General features: G+C 38.3%; 1 protein-coding gene across 1 annotated transcript in view; it reads right to left on the reverse strand.

Annotated features, from left to right (window-relative positions):
• Window positions 1-5,430: 5,430 nt before the first annotated feature.
• Window positions 5,431-20,926, reverse strand: part of ACE (angiotensin I converting enzyme) — a gene marked incomplete at its 5' end in the record, with an annotated part of 45,314 nt that continues 29,818 nt past the window's right edge. Inside the window, 14 exons of the mRNA XM_083377248.1 lie at window positions 5,431-6,381; window positions 6,659-6,846; window positions 8,213-8,335; window positions 8,453-8,551; window positions 8,915-9,059; window positions 9,975-10,198; window positions 11,116-11,288; window positions 12,424-12,521; window positions 13,365-13,556; window positions 14,239-14,382; window positions 15,140-15,227; window positions 16,680-16,838; window positions 17,394-17,530; window positions 19,850-20,061. Coding sequence (XP_083233374.1) covers window positions 6,203-6,381; window positions 6,659-6,846; window positions 8,213-8,335; window positions 8,453-8,551; window positions 8,915-9,059; window positions 9,975-10,198; window positions 11,116-11,288; window positions 12,424-12,521; window positions 13,365-13,556; window positions 14,239-14,382; window positions 15,140-15,227; window positions 16,680-16,838; window positions 17,394-17,530; window positions 19,850-20,061 — 2,161 coding nt within the window. The 3' untranslated portion in view covers window positions 5,431-6,202. The remainder of the gene's footprint in view (window positions 6,382-6,658; window positions 6,847-8,212; window positions 8,336-8,452; window positions 8,552-8,914; window positions 9,060-9,974; window positions 10,199-11,115; window positions 11,289-12,423; window positions 12,522-13,364; window positions 13,557-14,238; window positions 14,383-15,139; window positions 15,228-16,679; window positions 16,839-17,393; window positions 17,531-19,849; window positions 20,062-20,926) is intronic.

The following is a 20,926-nucleotide window of genomic DNA, read 5'->3' on the forward strand; positions in this document are numbered from 1 at the left end:
ATTCTCCACCTTCAGAAAGAAAGGAAAGTTTCCTAGAATAAGCTCTTTAAGAATGATAACTGAAAAACTGCCGACTATAGAAGAGTGTTGTCCGCCGGCAATCTCTTACCGGTGGCACCCTGACTTTGAAAGTTTCTAACTTGGCGGAAATGGCAAAGATTTCAGCATATTTGAAAGAACAATCGCAACAGAGCTATATTGTGGAATGGAGAAGATGGATTGAATACATTCAGAATAAATACGGGACTAAAAAGTTTCATCTAGCATTTGAATAAGTAGGGGATTTTTATGATGCATAATTAGTTATCTGTTATTACTTATTAATATTATGACTATGGAGAGTTAAAGTGCGATAGAATTTAATGTACTCTGTCACCAGCAATTTCCCCTGCTTATTGGGTGCATACCAGTCCTCTTCCCCAATTTGGGGTGGTGCTGAAGCAATGATGGTGACAATGAGAGACCTGGTGGAGTCCAGGCAGGTTATTGCTGTGAGAATTGGCTTAATATTAACCGTCCCACTTGGTTCGTGCAGCAAATAAAGACCCCTGGGACAGTTTTGTTTCCAAGAGTATAATTTTCCTGAGCCAACATGGATACGGGAGTAGCAAAACCAATTCTACCAGTTTCACATGCAAATAGCTTAGTTAAACATTTCCCTTTTCCCCTGGCTCTCCCAGCGTCACTTTATTCTGCCCAATCAGTATGGTCAGCTCAGTTCAGTTTGTTTCAGGTAACAGACTCTCCACCTAGCAGACTTTCTCATCAGGTGACCTTGGGTCTCAGGCTCCGAGTTGGTGCTCTTTGCATTCCTTCCCTTATACCCTTCCCCCCCCTGCAGAATATTCCCTCCCCCTGTTGCTTCTTGTACGGCTGTGAGTGAGGTTTACAAAGTGAGCCAAGCTTCAGCCATGACAGGGAAGAGGACAATTCAGGCTCATGCAAGCAATTTCATCCAGTGGTGACAGCTTTTTATCAGTGAATATGGATAATTCACCTGCATGAAAGGGAAGAAAATTCAGAAAGAGTGCATGCATGTGTGCATTTGTCCCACCTTTTCCTTTGATGAAACTATTGGTCTATCTCAGATGTGCTTGGATTATGCCTCAAAAAGGAACTCTATAGGACCACTTTCGTTCTGTTTGAATAGTGGCTTAGTTTTTACTATTGCTTTAAAGTAAACATGGTGATTGCAGATATCAGTCTGGAAGACATATCCCTCCCCCAGAATTTATTCTAGAATAGCCATATGGTGGCAATCCTGCTGCCCCTGCCCCCACAAGTACTGTTAATCAACAAACCCCAGGAAAATCATTTGTGTAATCCTCCTGATGATCAGGTTCAAGCTGTTAGGATTAAGAACAGGTCCCCTTTTTACAAGGGTGATCAAAAGCAGCTTGCAGAGCATCCTGTTCTCATGAGCACTCTGTAGATGTAGTAGAAGCAAGAAATAAATACTTTCCAAACATACATGCAGGAAAAAATACTGAAGCAACAGAAGCAAACTGACATTTCAAAAATAGTATTGAGCCCTTTTTCTCCATGTATCAGATTTCTGACTCTAAAGGCAAAATGTTCTTAAACAATGTTTGGGTATGAACTTTCCTGAGGAGGGAAAAGAGTAGCCAGGTACCATTTAGCATTTACTGGTGATGACCTATAAAGCCCTAAATGGCTTGGGTCTGGGATATCTGAGGGAACACCTGCTCCCTTCATCCAGTGTGCTCCCACAGGGAGGGTCTTCTCAGGGTGCCACCGGTAAGAGATTGCCGGCGGACGACACCCAGGGATAGGGCCTTCTCAGTGGGTGTGCCTGCCCTTTGGAACCAGCTGCCAGTGGAGCTTAGGACTGCCCCTGACCTCCGTTCATTCCGCCGGGACCTGAAGACCTGGCTCTTTGAGCTCTCTGGCCCAGGCTGAGAATTTTAATTTTAATTTTAATTTTAACTGGGGTTTTATTTATTCAGGGACGGATATAATTTTTTAAAATTTGTTTTTAACTTTTGTATTTTTGTTTTTAATCACCCTGTAAACCGCCCTGAGTCCTTCGGGGAAGGGCGGTATATACATGTAATAAAATAAATAAATAAATAAAAATAAATTTACCGTATTTAGACATGTTGTCCATGTTGGGGTTTCATGTTGATATTAGAAGGCTACAATAACATTTGCAACACTATCTTCTCTCCCTTACAGTCCCTTCCCATCCATACAAAAAGATATTTGTTCATTTCAGGGATGCTTCAGAACTGGGGTTGCAGGTGTGGTTGTTCATTGCACCCATAGAGTTGAGAGGAATTATCTATTCTCTGAGCAAAACTGATGGGCTGGTAATTTTCCAGCAATAGAAGATAGGAAAGTTCTTAGCATGCTAGAAGCATGTACAAGCACTGCTTCCTAAGTCAGTATTTCTCAGCCTGTGCAAACTTAGGATGTATCAACTTCAACTTCCAGAATTTGCCAACCAGCATGCTGGTTGGGGAATTCTGGGAGTTGAACTGCATGTATCTTAATATTGCCAAGGTTGAGAATCATTGTGCTATTTCAACAGGGAATGAATTAGACTTCTGAAACCTGATATAAATGTATTGAACTATTGGGGCAGGAAGTATTGATAGTTAACAATTTGCTGCCAGGACACTGGATTCAATTTCCAGCCATCTTTAACATGTGTCTCTATCTTTGCAGCCATACATGTGCAAATTACTGAGGCAGCTTACAAGGGAAGAGCACAAAAGGAAGTTGTGCTCTTATATGTTGTTTTTGAATTCTTACAGATATTTTCAATTTTTTATTGCAGCAGCAGTGGTCCCATTGTGTTTTAAGACTGCCATTATTTTGCCAATGCCAAAAAAGTCTTCAATCACGGGTCTTAATGTTTATTGTTCAGTTGCACTTACATCCATCATTATGAAATGTTTTGAAAGGCTGATAAAGAACTTTATTGTATACAGCCTCCCTCCAGCATTACTCACTTCAGTTTGTTTATTGTCCAAATTGTTCCACAGAGGATGCTATTTCCTCTGTTCTCCATCTGAGTTTGGCATACTTAGAGAAAAGAAATATTCATGCTTGAATGCTGTTTGTTGACTTTAGTTTTGCATTTAATATGATAATTCCTCAGCATCTAGTAGATAAACTGGGCCTTTTAGGCTTCAATACTCCTTTGTGCAACTGGATTCTTGATTTTCTCTCTGATAGTATGTGTGAGTTGGAACTAATATTTCTAACACCATATTCTTGAGGACAGATTCTCCTCAGGGCTATATCCTAAGTTCACTGTTATTCACCCTGCTGATCCATGACTGTTGTGCAAGGTTTGCTACCAACCATATTGTGAAATATGCTGACAATAGCCCAAGGATAAAATACCCAGACACAAACTGAGCAATGTGGAATATGCTGTACAATGCAGTGAGCCATGTGCAGATCTGTACATTGGGGAAACTAAACAACAACGTCATAAATATATGGCACAACAAAGGAGAGCAAACCTATCAGGACAAGATTCAGCAGTCCACTCTTTCGAAGACAGCAAAATATACATTTTGCACAGAGAGGACCACTGGGTTGAAAGAGGGGTCAAAGAGGCCATCTATGTCAAAATTGAACAGCCCTCTCTCAATAAAGGGGGAGGGATATGACATCATCTATCTCCAGTCTATAACACAACCCTTTCAACAGTTCCAAGAAGGCTCCACACCCATTTGCACTACTCAGATGACCCTGACAATACAGATAGGTGGCCTCAACGACTCTCTAAAAGAATGCAAATGACTCTGCAAGGAGTATAAATCCTTCCATTCCCATTCAGTCAGAGCTGAAGAAGCTTCTTGGATGATAAGCAAAACATCTTTAAAGAAAAGGAAGAAAGTCTGATTGCCTCCTGAAAAAGCACCTTTGGGACTTTATATCTTATGTCAGAGGTCCCCAACCTTTTGGACACCAGGGACCAGTTCCATGGAATGAGGAGGGGGCATGGTTTTGTGTGCTGCCTGCATCTCGCAGATGGGGCTTTCCTTGTTTGTGCAGACCGGTTGCTAGCATGCTGCAGCCCGGTACTGTTCCATGGACCAGGAGTTGGGGAACCCTATCTTATCTTACCTTACCTTACCTTACCTTATCATCATCTATCTTATCTTAAATCTTGCCTTGCCTTGCCTTGCCTCGTCTCACCTCATCTTGTCTCTTCTCTTCTCATCTCATCATCTCATCTCATCTGCAGGATAGTTTCCAAAAGGTCAGAGGATGGTAGGGGAAGGAAAGGTTCACTGTCATAGTTATTAAACTACACACTGCTCCATTTGCTGTTTAATGTCTGGAAGACACCTGGTTCAATTAGTCAGATGCTTGGGATTGAAATTGTTGTTGGAAATCTGACTTTGGTTGCACTGACTCTTCAGCACCTCACACTGTATTGACCACAAGAGGCAGTGCAGTAGAGATGAAGAGTTAGAATTTCCCCCTTCTTACTTCTTTACCTTTCAGTCTGCTTGCTCCTTGCCTATGTGACTGTTAACCTCTGGTGTTTCCTTCCTGCTTTTGTCTTCCTAGCATACTTGCTCCATTGCTCAGGTAAGGTTCCTCCTCTGCAGGGATGCACTCAAATGTCTTTCTTCCAGTTATTAGTATGCTGGTGGTATGCAGCTCTGAGTTTTCTGACTGAACCAGTCAATCTGTACAAATCTTTGCATGTAACAATGAATCAGACAAGGTACAAACTCATTGGGGCTGAATCCCCCAATAAAAAGAGGTTCTTTGGTTTAGTTTCTAGGCCCAGGACCCAAATAAACAAGTATGTAGCTTGAATATGCCCTTGGCAAAACTTTTCTACTGTGATAGCCTCCTCAATAGTTTATGGTAAGGCAACTATTCATCTATTATGTGAGGTGACATGATATGCATCAAATACAGAATTCTGCACTTGGATATTATAAGGACTACCATATACGGTATATAACATTGGTTTTCAAAGAACTCTTGTTGTCAATAAACATTTGTCTGGCTTTAAGGTGCTGCTGTATAAATTCTAATTCATCCTTCTCTTCACTACTGAGAGCTGTAGATTTTGGAAAGAAATGGAAGAGGCTCTTATTTTGGCTGACAAGTTACAAAATGTTCTCCTCCTGGACATTTTGCTTTATTTTAGTGATAGATTCAGAACCTGCCATTTATACCAACGTTTGGAATTTACTGAATGAAGCTGGTTTTATTTTGTTTATTAATGTTCTAGTGATGATAATTATAGAGATTATTATGTTAGATTACTCATTTTTCTAGTTATGCCTATCAGATGCATTGGTGTAGTCAAGAGCTATAAGATGGGGATTTTAATATGGTAGAGTGATTTCCTTTCCTCAAAGACTTGTCTCGTAATCCATTCATGATTTCTTCCTTGTTCTTTCACAAAGAAATGAAAGAGACAGTGAATATACAGAGACTGTGATGCGTTTTAATTGTCATTCATGCACCAAGACAGCCTTTTAAAAACTTTGTGGCATGATTACATACAACATCTGTTCAACTTCTGAAGAAATCTAGCACAGCTCTTGCTAGATAATATATTCTCTGCCTGAGTTACAGAAAGCCTGATAGAATTTACCAGCTCTTCAAATGAATATATGAAGAAAGGCATTGGGTCAACAGTGATTTAAATAGTCCGGCTATTCCCATTACTGTAATTGGATCACTCTGCTTCATTTTTTTCTTCTTTTCCCTTTATTAAAAAATCCAGATATTATTTATAATAAATAAATTGTTTTGCTTTGGCTCTTGCATAATCAAAAAGTTTGTTGAATTTATTAGAAGAGTCAAGTATTTTTGTTGGCACATTTGCCCTGTTTGTACAAGGCTGTCCCTCATGGGAGTGTCCTCAACTGGGTAAGTGAACCCAAATGCATAGCTATCCACATTCCAATTATTCATTGCAGATAGTATACACACATATTCTCCCCAACCATATATTTGCATATTAGCATACATAGAACATGTATGCAATTCAACATACATTCTCTCTAGGGACACTCAAACCTATCATACATATACATACACACTCACAAAACAAATATTAGTTTCTATTCTAAATGCAGATATATCTGGTCTCTCTCATTCAGCCACACATATACGTACAAAATGTTTTTCAACTCTTTTTCACACTCATATGGGGGAAGACGTAATAGAAAACAGGTTAAAGACATTCAGTTCATTTTAATTCCATTTCTGAACTAGATTTGAAGCCTTTCCTTCTTCTTCTGAAGTATATGACACCCAAGGCTATTGTGGTAATAAGAAGCATAAGCCCAATTCCAAGCAAGATCCACTGTCCTGTTTCTATTTGACTGCTGCTCAGTGACATCCCAAGGAAATTGACTTCTGATCCACCTAAGTAAAAAACAAGAAAAAACATAGAAGAATGGATTTAAGTAAACTCATCTTAGAAGGCATAGCATCAAACTAAGCTGCATTTTTTTAAAAAAGCTAAGCAGGGTAGAAATGAGGAAAAATGGGAAAAAAGTAAAATGAGGGCATTAACTTTGTTCCTACTGTAGTCTTGCTATTTCTTTATCCACAATTAGCAGAAAGCTTAAAGGGTCTGTGTGCAACATTCCTCCTCTAGTCCTCATTTCTTGAAAATACCAATCTTGAAACTTTTAAATACCTGCATAAGCCTGCCAGGTGTATTCAGGCCAGCCCAGAGTTTCATTATTTTGCCTGTTCTTTTCAATGAGCCATTTTGTCAGTGGTTCAAAATAGGTCAGCAAACCTTCAGCAGACATGTTGGGTTGCCCTGTAATATTTTGCATGACCTCAGGCCAGGGCCTGCTGAAGCCCAGCTTCAAGGCATCCCTGCAAAAGAAAAAATTGTTTATAGAAGATGTACGTGTGCACTCCTCCCTCTTCCAGGAAACACAACACTGCTTTGCTAAATGAAGCTAAAGGTCCATCTATATAGAATACTGTATTTTATAGAAGCCAGCCAGATCCCCATTGGAAATCCCAAAAGCCTTTGCGTATCATCCTTTATTTTATAAATCTACATAATAGATTTTCACCTAGTAGTAGAATTTTAGGCATTTTTCTCTTAGTTTATGAAGATTCCCGATTTTTTAAATGGGACCTTCTTTGCCTTGCATAGATTTTTTTTGTAACCCATCTGCTGCTTTGCTATATCTCAGAATTTTTGTTACAAAAATGTTGTTGTTTTCTTGCAGGGTATTTGACATCCCACCTGGGCATACTTTTTTTTTGTTATTGGAGAAGTCTCTTCATTGCTGACTACTGAAATGGGCGCAAATGCAGAATATATGATTTGTTGGTATTATCTGAGCTGGGAGTTATTTCAGTTTGGAATCAGCTGAAATTTTCAGAAAGAAGCTGAATTAAATGGTCTTTCAGTCCCTTGCATGAACGAGTTCATATTTCAAACTTTCTGCAACAATAGACATTTGTTTAGTTGTGTGATGGCAATAATTCAATGTGTCTCTTGTGAGCTTGAAATAGCACAGTGTACCACACAATAAAACATTTTTATCTGACAAATAATGTTTTTAAGCTTTAAAACATCAGAATGAAATCCAAGGAAATTGGAAGAGCACAATGCCCACTAGTAAATGGCCAAGACCTTTGTCGATAACTTTCAAATTTAAAATGCCTTTAAATTTTTGTCTCAATTTGATTAGTATCAGTTCCCCAATCTTGGAGCTACCTGTAATAAACCAAGACTTGCTAATTTATTTTAGAACGAGGCAGAAAATTCCCTAGGTACCTGTCAATAGCAGTACAAAACAATTAAATGCCAAATAATTTTCTTGTTCTTTTCCAATATTCAGAAAACTATTCAATCACCTGCCTTGCTGAGCCAACTTTACCAGTCTCTTTGTAAGGGTAATGCTGAGGGTTTAGCAAAAAACGTTTTTAAAAATTGCATTCGAAAGTTAATTTGTACACATTTTCAAACCAGTACAGAATCCAAAATTGTTTGAAATTCTGCAATGCAGTTGCCAAGAACAATTTATCATGTACTAGGGGAAAGCTAGTACAAAAATTAATATATTCATGAAAAATGCATTGTATTAGAGAAATATAGAAACTATATGCTTAAAAATACATATGTTTAGAGAAATAAATATAAATTTTAGTGCATAATTTTCATACATATTTGCAAATAACTGAGAAAACCTAAAATTTACAGACCCCAGGGCAGCGTACTCACCCTAAGATTTTCCCAGCTTCTTTAGATTGGTAAATATCACATTTATATAAAGGTCCAGTATGGCCAGCAGCTTTGCACAGAGCTTGGTGAAACTGAAATTGGATTATAAAACTGACAAAATATCTGGAAGGGAAATGAGAGAGATAAAATGGGAGGTCAAGGTTACTCTAGGAAAAAGTGGTGATGTGACATTTCGTATGTCACAGAGGTACACAAGCCAGCAAAAAAATATCTCCTTACCTGACATATGGGACATTAGCAGGAATATGGAATTTTGCTCCTGGATCAAAATCTTCTTCTGATCTTGCTGTAGGAGGACATAAACCCTGGTATTTCAATCTATACAATTAAGGTAAATTGAGAGAAGATAATGTTTATTAAGCAATTTGAAAAATGGAATGATCTTAGGAGCCATATTCACAGGATTGAAAAATAATTATTTTTCCTTTCTATGGAAAAACTACTTTTGCTAGTATTATCTTAGGAAGCCCCCTAATGGTAAGGCAAAAATGATTGTATTTTGACCTTTAACTCTATCTGAAATAATTCAGTTATGGTTACATTTATTAGCCTTGTATTGACTTCACTTTCTGTAGTTTTGGGCCAGACTTGGTCCTCTTCTTTGTAAGTTCTCAAGATTTAATTCTGACAGAACAACACTAAAATATCGATCTTCTTACTAGACAGTTACAAATTAATCACCTGAGATTCCACCATTGTTGATTGTACTCCTTTTTTGGAATACGCCCATCAAATACTTTCCATCTCCATTGGTCGATCAAGTAGCCAAAGGGCAGGAAAGCAATCTTATCCAGTGCAATGCTCATAAGGTAGTTGATATCACTCTCTGACCAAGAAGAAAATGCATTAACATATCTACATGCCAAGGTACCTGCCAAGTGTTATGCTTGATCTCTTCTACTGTTTCTACTGTGATTCACAATTCATGTTTTTCCCTTTCAGCCCCTCATCTTAATTTGCAAATTCTACAATATTGCAATCTTTGGAATAATTGTATCTCTCTGTCTCTGTCTCTGTGTCTTTGTCTGTTTCTCTCTCTCTCTCTCTGTCTCTCTCTGTCTCTGTCTCTCTGTCTCTCTCTCTCACACACACACACATACGCACACGATCCCCAAAAGCTAATCTGTCTGCAATTAAATGTTTAATTCAAAATATCTCACCCTAATATTGAAAACCAGCATGGGATGAAAAACAACACAATCAATTAATATTTTGTATTTTAAACATCCAAGATGAATTTGATTCAGAAAAATGAATGTCTCTACCCCCATGGTGGCAAACCTATGGCACGGGTGCCACAGGTGGCACACAGAGCCCTCTCTGTAGGCACATGCACCATCGCCCCAGTCCTAGGCCTTTAGCTGGGTTTTATAAAACTTTTTTACTTTAGGCCTCCGTCACCATGTGCAAGAAAAAAAAGGTTCAGTCAATGAATTTCAACTTCTTGCGGGGGGGAAAAGTTGCAAAGTTGGAATTGCTTGATTGAAGTTTTTACTCCCACCCAGTCTGCCCTTACCACTGCAGCCATGCCCACCCAAAGGGCCATGCCCTCCCAAAGGACCAGGCCCACACGGCACCCAATGATACATAAATGGGTTTTGGGTTGCAGTTTGGGCACTCGGTCTCTAAAAGTTTCGCCATCACTGCTCTACCCAAATCACAAATGAGTCTTAATGGGTTATAAGACACAATGAATCTTATGCATCAGTGCTGAACATATCTTTGCTTACTATTTGCTTACCAATGTTGTCTTCCAAATGTTCAAGCAGCTTGATGTTTTTCAAATGCTTTGGGGTTGACACTGATAAGGCCATAACATCGCCAATGGCTTCATGGAATCCTGGATTGGCCCCTTCACGAAATGAAATGGGCTGATCTTTATACTGCAAAAAGTATTGGACGTGGCCCATTTCATGGTGAACTGTTATTAAATCATCCATATTCACAACAGTGCATTGTTTTATCCTGAAGCAAGAAAATAATTTGAGGTGAAGAACCATTTGGAAAGAACAGAATAACCAGGTAATTTCTCACAGTGTATCCTAATGATTTTTGCATGTGAACTGAGTCACAAAGTACAACAAAGAAATGCACAATCACTCTCTCCTGGACCCAAATATAGCTATCTACCTGGGCCAAGTTATCGTGTAATATTTGGAATAAGTATGCACTTTATGACAACAACAACAACAGTAATAATAATAATAGTAATAAAAATAAAAGTTGGAAGGGATCTTGGAGGTCATCTAGTCCAACCCCCTACTCAGACAGGAAACCCTATACCATTTCTGACAAATGGCTATCCAATCTCTTCTTAAACACTTCCAGTGTTGGAGCACTCACAGCATTCACAGCTTCTGTCTAACTGATTAATTGTTCTGTCAAAAAGTTTCTCCTTAGTTCTAGGTTACTTTTCTCCTTGATTAGTTTCCATCCATTGCTTCTTGTCCTGCCTTCAGGTGCTTTGGAGAATAGCTTGACTCCCTCTTCTTTGTGGCAGCCCCTGAGATAGTGGAGCACTGCTATCATGTCACGGAACGCTGTTACCTTCCCACCAGAGTGGTCCCTATTTTTCTACTTGCATTTTTACGTGCTTTCGAACTGCTAGGTTGGCAGAAGCTGGGACGAGTAACAGGTGCTCACTCTGTTACGCGGCACTCGGGATTCGACCCGCCAAACTGCCGACCTTCTGGTCGACAAGCTCAGCGTCCTAACCCACTGAGCCACCGCGTCCCTATTTATACTATAATTCCTAGTAAAAATGCAGTAAGGTATACTGATAAGTAACAAACTACAAACATAGTTTAGCTGCAATGAGCCATTGTAATGAAGGTCTCTCTGACTTTCACAAGCTTTGTCCATTTAATTTAGTATGTCATCACCTAAAGTCCTTGCGATTGTAGAAGTCCCAGGCTGAAGCATGACAGACCACTTCTCTCCCATCTGATGGCTTCTCCAGCATAGACTTTTCCCAGAACTCTGGAGGCATAGGGATAAGTCCCAGTGACTTGAAGAAACTGTCAGATTGTTCAAACATCTTCTTTGGGGTCCAGCCCTGTGGAAAAGAGAGCAAGAAGCTGGCAAAGAAAAGTCTGAGAACAAGACAAGGGCATTTTAATACAGTTAGTCGCAAATCATCCTTCCTGGTAGTGAAGAACTGAAAGCAAGAAGGAGAAAGAATCTCCAAAAGCCATATTTCTCTTTTTTACAATAGTCTCCTTTCTTAAGGTTTGTCACTCCAGTTCAGTCTCACAAAAATGTGTTGATTCATAGGAACTGAAACTGAATTCCCACTCTAGCTGGCTTCAAAATATAGACAGGGGGTAGCAGTAATGGCCTCACCACTTTTGATTTCAGCTACATGCTTTTATATATATTCTGTTCCAGATTTCCACTGAAGAAATGTGGCCCAAGTATTGGGGGGGGATCCCCAGCTTTACTATATTTTGATAATCTACAAGTAAGTTAGACTGCAGTCTTGATTGCATTATCTAATATCATACAACATCTAATATAAAAACATAACAAGACACATTCTTGGATGCAATTTTGACTGTGGGAATTCCTTCCAATGGAGATTTGTCATATTCTGAATTTTACAGTCAACTTCTGAAAGTTCTTATTTTTCTTGTTTTTAAGTGTTGCAGTTCAGGAAATTTAATATATATATATTCTTTTGTACTAGTGCAAATATATTACTGCTCAAAGCAGATTCACAGAACAGGAAAAGTTGTTCAAAAGATATTTTAGGATACTACAGGAACTAGCTTTGGAAGCAACAGTGCTTAATAGTACTGAGGCTCAACTGAAACTTCCCTTCCTACTCCATGCATCCAATAGGGCTGAAAGATTGAGTTGCTGGATTCATATGTAGCATTAATGTTTGCCTGAATTTGGCTTAGCACAATCCTAAAATCAGCTATTGTGGATCATTCACTAAAACATGGCAAAATTCTACATGATGTAGAAATCAAGAATATATCTAAAACATATATTCGGCACATGCTCTTAATTATTTGCTGAAGATTATTAGTATGTGACAGCTCTGAGCCACACCATAAGCAACTAAAAAAAATCCCAACAACTGTGAGAGTTTTATTCTGGAGAGTTTTTAAAGAGGAAAAGAATTATGTTCAGTTCCTATGAGAAAACATTGCAAATAACAATTGAATAGAATCTAGTGTTTCAACCTGTTGTATCATTGCTGGAGTAGCATCCACTTTGGTAGCATCAGGGAAGGGCATGACAAGGTCAAAAATGTTTGCCCATGATTGTGCCCACATGTTACCTAAACATAAAAAGTGAAGTTGATTAATATGTAGCCAGAAAAAAATATAAGGGATGGGGGAGTAAATCAAATTGCAAGATGAGGCAGTGAGGGAAGATCGCTATGTTTGAAGAGGAATGAAAACTGATAAAGTTTTGGGCTTGTGATATCCAGATAGGTATGAGCACTTACCCCTTGAATGTTCATATAGATATGATAACATTTTTAAAAAATAACTATTTGATTTTTTTAAATAATAGAGGCAATTTATATTTTACTTCTCTAAGTACACTTAAACTACTATATTTGAAAAAAAAGGTGGGAATTATGGAGAAAAAACAGTGGAAACTGCCACCCACCACATTTCAAAGATGAATATACCATCTATATTGTGGATTGGCTATCATAATATTGCTACTTAAACTGAGCTGCAAAAAGAAGGGATAAAATGGAGCTGGGTCATGTTTTCTCCAGCATGGTTGACAGGTTTTGGCTATGTTCCCATTATTACCTGCTTTCTCAAAGCTCGCTCACCTCCTAAAAAAGTTGAAGTAACTGCCTTAAGCTGGAATTGTATTTGTCCAGGTTGTGGATGCATTTATACTTACGTATAACTCTCGTGATCCTGAGTCAAATCTTATGTGGAGCATTTTATTAACAGTTCACTGCCTGTCTTTGTTATAAGATCTTAAGAAAACTGAAAAGCAAATGCTCATTATTAAGTTTTGTTACTACTTCCAACAACTGGAAATATGTCTCCAAAGGACCAGGTCTGCAAACATTACACAAATGTAAAAAGTTCCTGGGGATTTGCTCAGCATGCCCAATGGCTTAGAGCAACCCAGGGTGGAAAGAAAGACTTACCTAGCAAATGAGCTGGAATTGGACCTTTGAGATTGATGCGCTTTTCACCATATTTTTTGTATAGAGCCCGACGTACATAAGCATGCAGATTGAAGTATAGTGGTTGAAGCTGGTACCAAATGTTTTCCAGGTCAGTTTCAAAAGTTGGAGTTTCATAAAGAGATCTCCAGTAAGCACCGTTGTCTGCATGTCCTGTACACATACATACATGCATGCATATAGATAAGCTTCTTAATATTATGACACATCATGTATATGCAAAAATATGTTTTACATTTTTCTTCATATACTTCACACCCACATAGCAAAGTCAAGAGAAAAATATTAATTTTGACCCTTCTATTTAAACAATGAAAGTAGTAATGATTATGAGGCACTATAGGATAGTTTCTGACACCTATAATCATTCATTCTGACCAGGCCTAACGTGGTCTGCCACTTCTGTGATCATTCTATGATAGACTGCTATAGCAACAATTGAAATGCTTGAAAGTGGCAGCACAAGTGATTTTCTCTAGGATATTTTTTATTTTATTATATTTATTTTCCACATTTATTACTTTTATAAATAATTCAAGGAAGCAAACATACATGATACTTCTTCCTATTTTCCCCACAACAACTCTGTGAGTGAGTTGGGCTGAGAGAGAGTGATTGGCCCAAGATCACCCAGCTGGTTTTCATGACTAGGGTGTCTAAGGCTCAGTTTCCTGATTTCGACCTTGGTGCCTTATCTACTTCAGCACACTGGCTCTTCCTATACCATCAGTATTTCCACAGTAACACTAGCTTTTGAGTTTTACTTTTAATTATATTGGTTCTACAGCTCTTGAGTCACCATATTTTTCTTTATCACATTATCAAATTTCTTTACCATTTAATTTGGCAGCCTTATTGCTCAGTTGTACATATCTTTCATAGTGTCTTCGGATTTTCTTCCCTGATGCATCCCGCCAACCTTTCCAGGTGTTAAGAAGCTCATCATAGTCTCTTGATTTAGCCATAGTATCAGTAAGGTCTGAATAAGAAACAAATGCACATATTAATGTTTATAATTGGACCCTTATCTCCCAGCTATTCCTTTTGCATTCCCCCCATTGCACATGTTTTATATGGGAGGAATGGGAATTATACCTAACAGGTTTGGAGGGCGGTAAGCTGGGAGAGACCTCCCTGCATTTTAGAAGCTGAATTCTTCCACACCCTTTCTTCTTCTCAAAGAGAACCCCAGTTCTGTGAAACATATTTCCCTATTTTAAACAACAATCTGTATCTAACTCTGTTTTCATGAGCAAGATGTATCTCACAAACATCAAAATAACAATTAGTACAACATTACTAATATTTTTCCCCAATCCATTTCTTATTGAACATCTGGGTGCTTTCCTGTTAAAGATGGATTGTTCCGACAAAGAGTTCCAATGACTCAAAATGACTTGAAAACCTCCTTTACTGCAAGTATAAAATATGTGGGATCTGTTGTGTGATAACAACATTCCTGATCCAATCCCTTTAGGGATGGACAGTTATAATTCCATATTATTAGTCATGGAAAGCTGCCCTGCAGTGGTGGAAAGTATATTTTCAATATACTCAAAGCTCTGTCTTCTTTATGAGATCTAAATACTGCTTCTCATGGTACCCAAATGATCTTTGAATGTAAAGTTGTAATGCCTAAATTTTATGTCTATATCAATTCCAGGTGAGTTTCAAGAAATTAGGGGAGAGGAATAAGAGACTATTCCTTAAAAATAGGTGACAGTGATGGGACTTACCAGGATCTAATGCTTTGCAGTCTGTATCTTTTCCGCAGATTTTGGCTACACTATAAATTGTCTCCATTTCTGAGAGCAGTTGATTATACTGAAAGAAATAAGATTATTCTACCATACAGTATAAAAACTGGCTTATGTCTTGTCTAGTTGACCATCTCTTTCTACTAAAGGATTTTAATGGTAACATATTAATTACCATGAAATTAATAAAAATGGATGGTAATGGCACTCCATTAACCATTCAACTTTTTCTTTCCTAATAATAATACCCCAGAATAATATTTGTGACAACAAATTGGCTGACATTAATTATCCTGAATTTGTGATGCAAACAGAATCAATAATGGAATAAAAACTTGTTCATGAATTACAGAATCTAGTACTATTCCTCACAGTGTCCTTCCAGAGAATTACTTCTTCACAACAGGTTTTCTTGTTCCTTTATTATCAAGAGTTTATCTACAGAGTTCACCTAGACTGAAGTGCAGCATAATCTTCAATCAGAGATCCAGCAGCTCCTCACTTGAATCACTTTTTGTAATATGGTGAAAATAACACACTGCCAACAGGCCAATGAAGATTGATATGTCCCTTTTATATCAGATTGGCAGCTTGCTATTTTAAATTTTACTCACTGTAAGAGCTATTACATTGTGTTTTATTGCTTTATAATTTAGTTTATAAACTACTTAAAATCTTAGAATCTGAAGTTGTTTATGTGAATCCACAGGCAACGATTTCATGCCTCAGGGGAATTTGAGGAAGAAGAGAGATGTCACTGGCATGCTTTTTGTCTTGCCTTCATGTGCTTTGGAGAATAGCTTGACTCCCTTTTCTTTGTGGCAACTCCTGAGAAGTTGAAACACTGCTATCATGTTCCCCCTCGTCCTTCTCTTCATTAAACTAGACATACCCAATTCCAGCAACCGTTCCTTGTAAGTTTTAGCCTCCAGTCTCCTAATCATTTTTGTTGCTCTTCTCTGTACTCTTTCTAGAGTCTCAACATCTTTTTTACATCGTGATGACCAAAACTGGATGCAGTATTCCAAGGCATTGTTAAGTGGTATTAAAACTTCATGTGATCTTGATTCTATCCCTCTATTAATGCAGCCTAACACTGTGTTGGCTGTTTTGGTGATAATTTAACCTTTCTTCAATTTACTATCCTCAACAAAAACTGGGAAGCAATTTTTATTTTTATTTTTTTTAAAAGCTTACTTATATTTTATATGCAATATGTCTAGATCTTCAAACTTAAAGTGACTAGGCCCACTAGTGGGATTCAGCCAGTTCACCCCACTTCGGCAGAACTGGTAGCTAGTTTTTTGTTACCCAGGCCCAGAATGGACCTCTGGAAGCGGCATCCACACAGAGAACTGGTTGTTCACATATTTTCATCCCACCACTGATTAGGCCACAGTAATTAAGAATGAGAACAAAGGAATCCATTACATATAAAAGCAAAATATTACAAACTTCCATAATTATGCAATTTAAATTTTTTTAAAGCACCATAAATAGTATCTCCCTTCAATCTCACCTCCTTCAGCTCTGCTTCAGGTAAGGCTGCCCGTTCAATGTCACTTAATTTCTTCAGAATACGCTTTATTTTGGGATCTTTGAAGTCAGTGGAATCAAACTGCCGAGCCTTTTTTCCATTTTCTAGAGTATGGTTTGACATTGCAAGATTCTTCTCCAACTACAAAAAGAAACAGGAAAAAAATGAAGAATAGGAGCTCTGCTGCTCCAAAGTAACAAATACCATTAATTCAAATTATAATCTGATGTCTACAGGGGCTGTTAAAAGTATATTAACACCACAAATCTGTTACTTGCAATTGCAGTTATTAACAAACTAGCAGTCCATTGCTAACTATTCAGAAAATCCAGATTATTGTTTAATAACAGGCCTGCATAAGAGAATTTAATCTGGCAACTCACAGGGAACGCATGTATAATATTATGCTAGAATAGTTATATGTGAAGTACAATTCCAACAACAAGAAGCCAGAACTGAGGAATAATGGGAACAAATGTAGCAAGAATCTTAATAAGAAAAATCAGTTGCACTGTAAATTATAATGAAGGGAAGCGCAAGTATTCATATATCAAAATTTGCCTCTATATTTGACACTTGTAATAAATGGAACATAAGCAAAATATTTCTCTCTTTTAAGCCTGGAACATTATCTGTTTTGCTCATTTCTCTTTGGGAGTTCCTATAAGGATTACTAAACAGTGTAGACTTTCCTACCATAATCTGTTTGTTGTGTTCAGTAATATTGACATTGTACGTCCAAGAAGCCTCTGTGTAAGCATTCCACACCACTTCAGCTGTGCTGTTGTACTTTTCTAAGAATGCTTTAGCTTCAGCTTCATCAGTTATTTTATCTGGAAGATAGAAGGATGAATGTGTAAGTATACACATGCACAAGTATACATGTGTGTATAAAAATAACATCACCATCACATGGAAAAAAGAAGTTGAATTTGCTTAATTATTATCAGTACGGGTCTAATTTGTCAAAAGAGAAGTACCAAGATCCCAAATTATATCAAAATTATATTAGTTATGATAGAATCAGCTAAGTATGACTGCTCCTGCAGTAAAAATCTGAACAAAGGAGATCATACACAATTGGAAAGAAGGGAAAAGGAGAACATACTAACTGTTTAATTTTCTTGGCTACTGTGGCAAAAATTACAGTGAAAACTGCAACAAAAACATACTTAGACCTATATGTACATGAAATTACTTTTTTCCAGCATCAGAAGACTGTTTTTTCAGTCACAGAAATGTGCTAGCAAGCAAAAGCCTTCAGCATGTAACTGATTAAAAAAAATAGTTTCAGGAAGCAGCACAGAATGTATCAACCAATTAATTAAGGTCATAGAGCAGAACTTGTTAGCTTGTCTTAGCACTTATTAGTGAAGGACTACATGCTCAGCATGCTCAGAAACACTCTCTGCTATTCTTACCTTATACTATACCAGGATAAAATATGTTTATGTGAAGCATATTCTACAAATGAGTTCTGGAAAGTTCATGGACCCCTCTAAGACAATTCCATTTTCTATCCCTTGAAGAATGCGATGGCAGCACTAATTTGAGAAGCTATCCTCATTCATTGGAAGATTAAAATGAACATACAAGAAATGTATATTTTAGAAACCATTATTCACCACAGAGAGAGCTGTCTTTCAGGCTATTTGTTGCACAGAGCACCAATAGAAGAGATTCCAATATAGCTTGTTTGTGCTTTTTTTCCCAAATCAGATCTCATCTTCTATAGCTCCTTAATCAGTTGCCAATCCAAAAAAAAGCAAGTACCATATTTTCCGGCGTATAAGATGACTTTTTAACCCATGAAAATCTTCTCAAAAGTTGGGGGTTGTCTTATACGCCCAGTCGTCTTATACGACGGAAAATACTATTCACCTCTCTGATCTTTTCTCTTTTCTGCTGGACGGCGGGATCGCTGGGTGAATGGAGGTAGGCAATGGTGACCCGTGGTTAAGCGGCTGATGGCGAACGGGTGATGGAGGGCAAACTCTTGTCAGCTCCTGGGACGGCTACTGCAGCTGCCGCCGTTACTTTCTGTAGGACTGGCCATGCTGGCGCTTCCAATGCTGGCTGTCAGGTCCCCGAAAAGAGGAGGGGCAGGCAGTCCCCAGAGGCACGCTGCTCGACAGTAGGAAGGGAGCACCTTTGTTCCTGCCAAGGCACCGCCTGACCCGTGCCGACTGGAAGAATCGCTTGCCTGGTCACGGAGTGCGGAACAGCGGTACTTGGCACCCCTCTTGCCACAGACCATGCAGCGGCCCTCGCCAGCCAGCCTCGGCATGGCCACCCCAAGCCCGGCTCTCTAGCACGTCTTCCGGGCCCGCCTGGCCAACCGTCTCCTGGGCGGGGCTTGGCTCCAGACGCGGCGGCTGCTCTGTCTGCAAATGCTATCTCAAAGCCGAATCACGCTTGGCTGTGCAGGCTGCCGAAAGGCGGGAACTCAGAGTTCCCGAGGTGGTTGTGGCTTCTGGTGTGCTGTTTGCAGAGTCTGGCCTGGAAGAGCATGTGGCTTTGCACCATTTGCATCAGACGGGGCTGAATCTGAATCGGGCTTGTGTCGGACACTTGGCAACTGGCATGTAAGTATTTTCTGGCGTATAAGACAAAAAATCTTGAAAATCTTCTCAAAAGTCAGGGGTCGTCTTATATGCCCAGTCGTCTTATACGCCGGAAAATACGGTATTTGAAGGAACAATATTATTAGTTTTGAAGAAGTTTTATCCCATTTGCAACATCCTCATTGTTTATTTTATTTATTTTTATTTTATTGTGATTAGCACAACAAATAGCTAGCCCTGATTTCACAGTCATATCTACTTTAGTTCCAAACTTTTACAGTTGTACATCAATCATTGGATCCTGAATTTAGGTCTTATCTTTACACTTCTTTTATATATATAATCTCTCATTCTTCCCTGTATTCCACTGCATAATTAGAATTATAACTGGATATTCCTGTGGGATTATGACTACCAGGTTCAAGTACCAATTGGAATCTGGAGATAATGATTCTTCTATCCCCAACTCCCACTTTTTTTTTTTTTGGTGACCTGTTGCAGTTAAAGACTAAACCTTCCCAGTGCAACCTTCAGTTTATTCTCTCTGAAATGGGTATCATTTTAGGTTTTATGCATGGAAAATTTTACCAAGGCCTTCTGGATAGCCCTCAGGGACAGGGGGACGCCAATCAAATTCTGGCCAGCCCAGTGTTTCGTTGTTCTTCCCATTCTCTTTTTGCAGCCATTCCATAACAGGTTTGAAATATTCAAGCAATGCTGAAGCATCCATCTTATTTGTACCAGTCAGTTGTTGGAGAATATCTTGCCAAGGCTGGGAAGATCCAGCCTTCATTGCCTCACTGCAGTGAAGATAAAGAAAGAGTAAATAGATGGAACCATTGAGATTAGAACTGACACATGTGTGATTTAAAATGGTTAAAATGACACAAGTGACATACCAGAAAGAGGGTTTTTTTTACAAGTAATTGATTTTGCAATGATAATTTATCTTCACAACATCCTGATCTTGAAAAACCATTATGCCAATAAAAGTAATTAAAAGACGGAGATGTTTCTGTTTTGACAACCTTTTATAACTTTCACAATCTACAGAAAGTCTTCTCCTGGAGATCAGATTGCCAAACTTCAGCATGATTTTTAAGTCCAAAAGATCATCATTGTTAAGGAAAAAATAGGCAGATTTTGCATCAGTTTTCCCATCTATATGTCATGCTTGATGTAGAGGACATAAAGAATGGCTTTCAAGGACAGTTGGAAGTTCCATTACCAAGGAAATGACAAGATATACATAGCTTAAGCCCATTCCAAGAAACTAACTTGAGAAAATGCCTCTAACAGATCTCTCCATAATTCCCACAAGATTCAAGCGAGGAAGGAAGGGAAGCACATTTAAATTTGCAAGATTATGTTATAATTAATAACTGTTCTAATAAAAGTAGTTTTAGACCTAAATTGCATTGTTTTCATGATCTGTATATGCTATAGGGTGACACTTATCTATATTAACCTTTTGGCATTCACTTCATAACAAGATTAGGTTGGAGGTTGCTAAGGCAACTCTGGACTTTCAATGGATCAACTTTTTGTTTTAATATTGGCATTTCAAAATGATCCCTCTTGTCATTTTAGAATGAATGGCAGGAATGGAAAACATTGATACATCCTTAGCTAAAGTATGAGGATTAATCTTTTAGATATAAGTTT

The sequence above is a fragment of the Vipera ursinii genome, assembly GCF_947247035.1.
Source record: "Vipera ursinii genome assembly, chromosome: Z".
NCBI lineage: Eukaryota > Metazoa > Chordata > Lepidosauria > Squamata > Viperidae > Vipera > Vipera ursinii.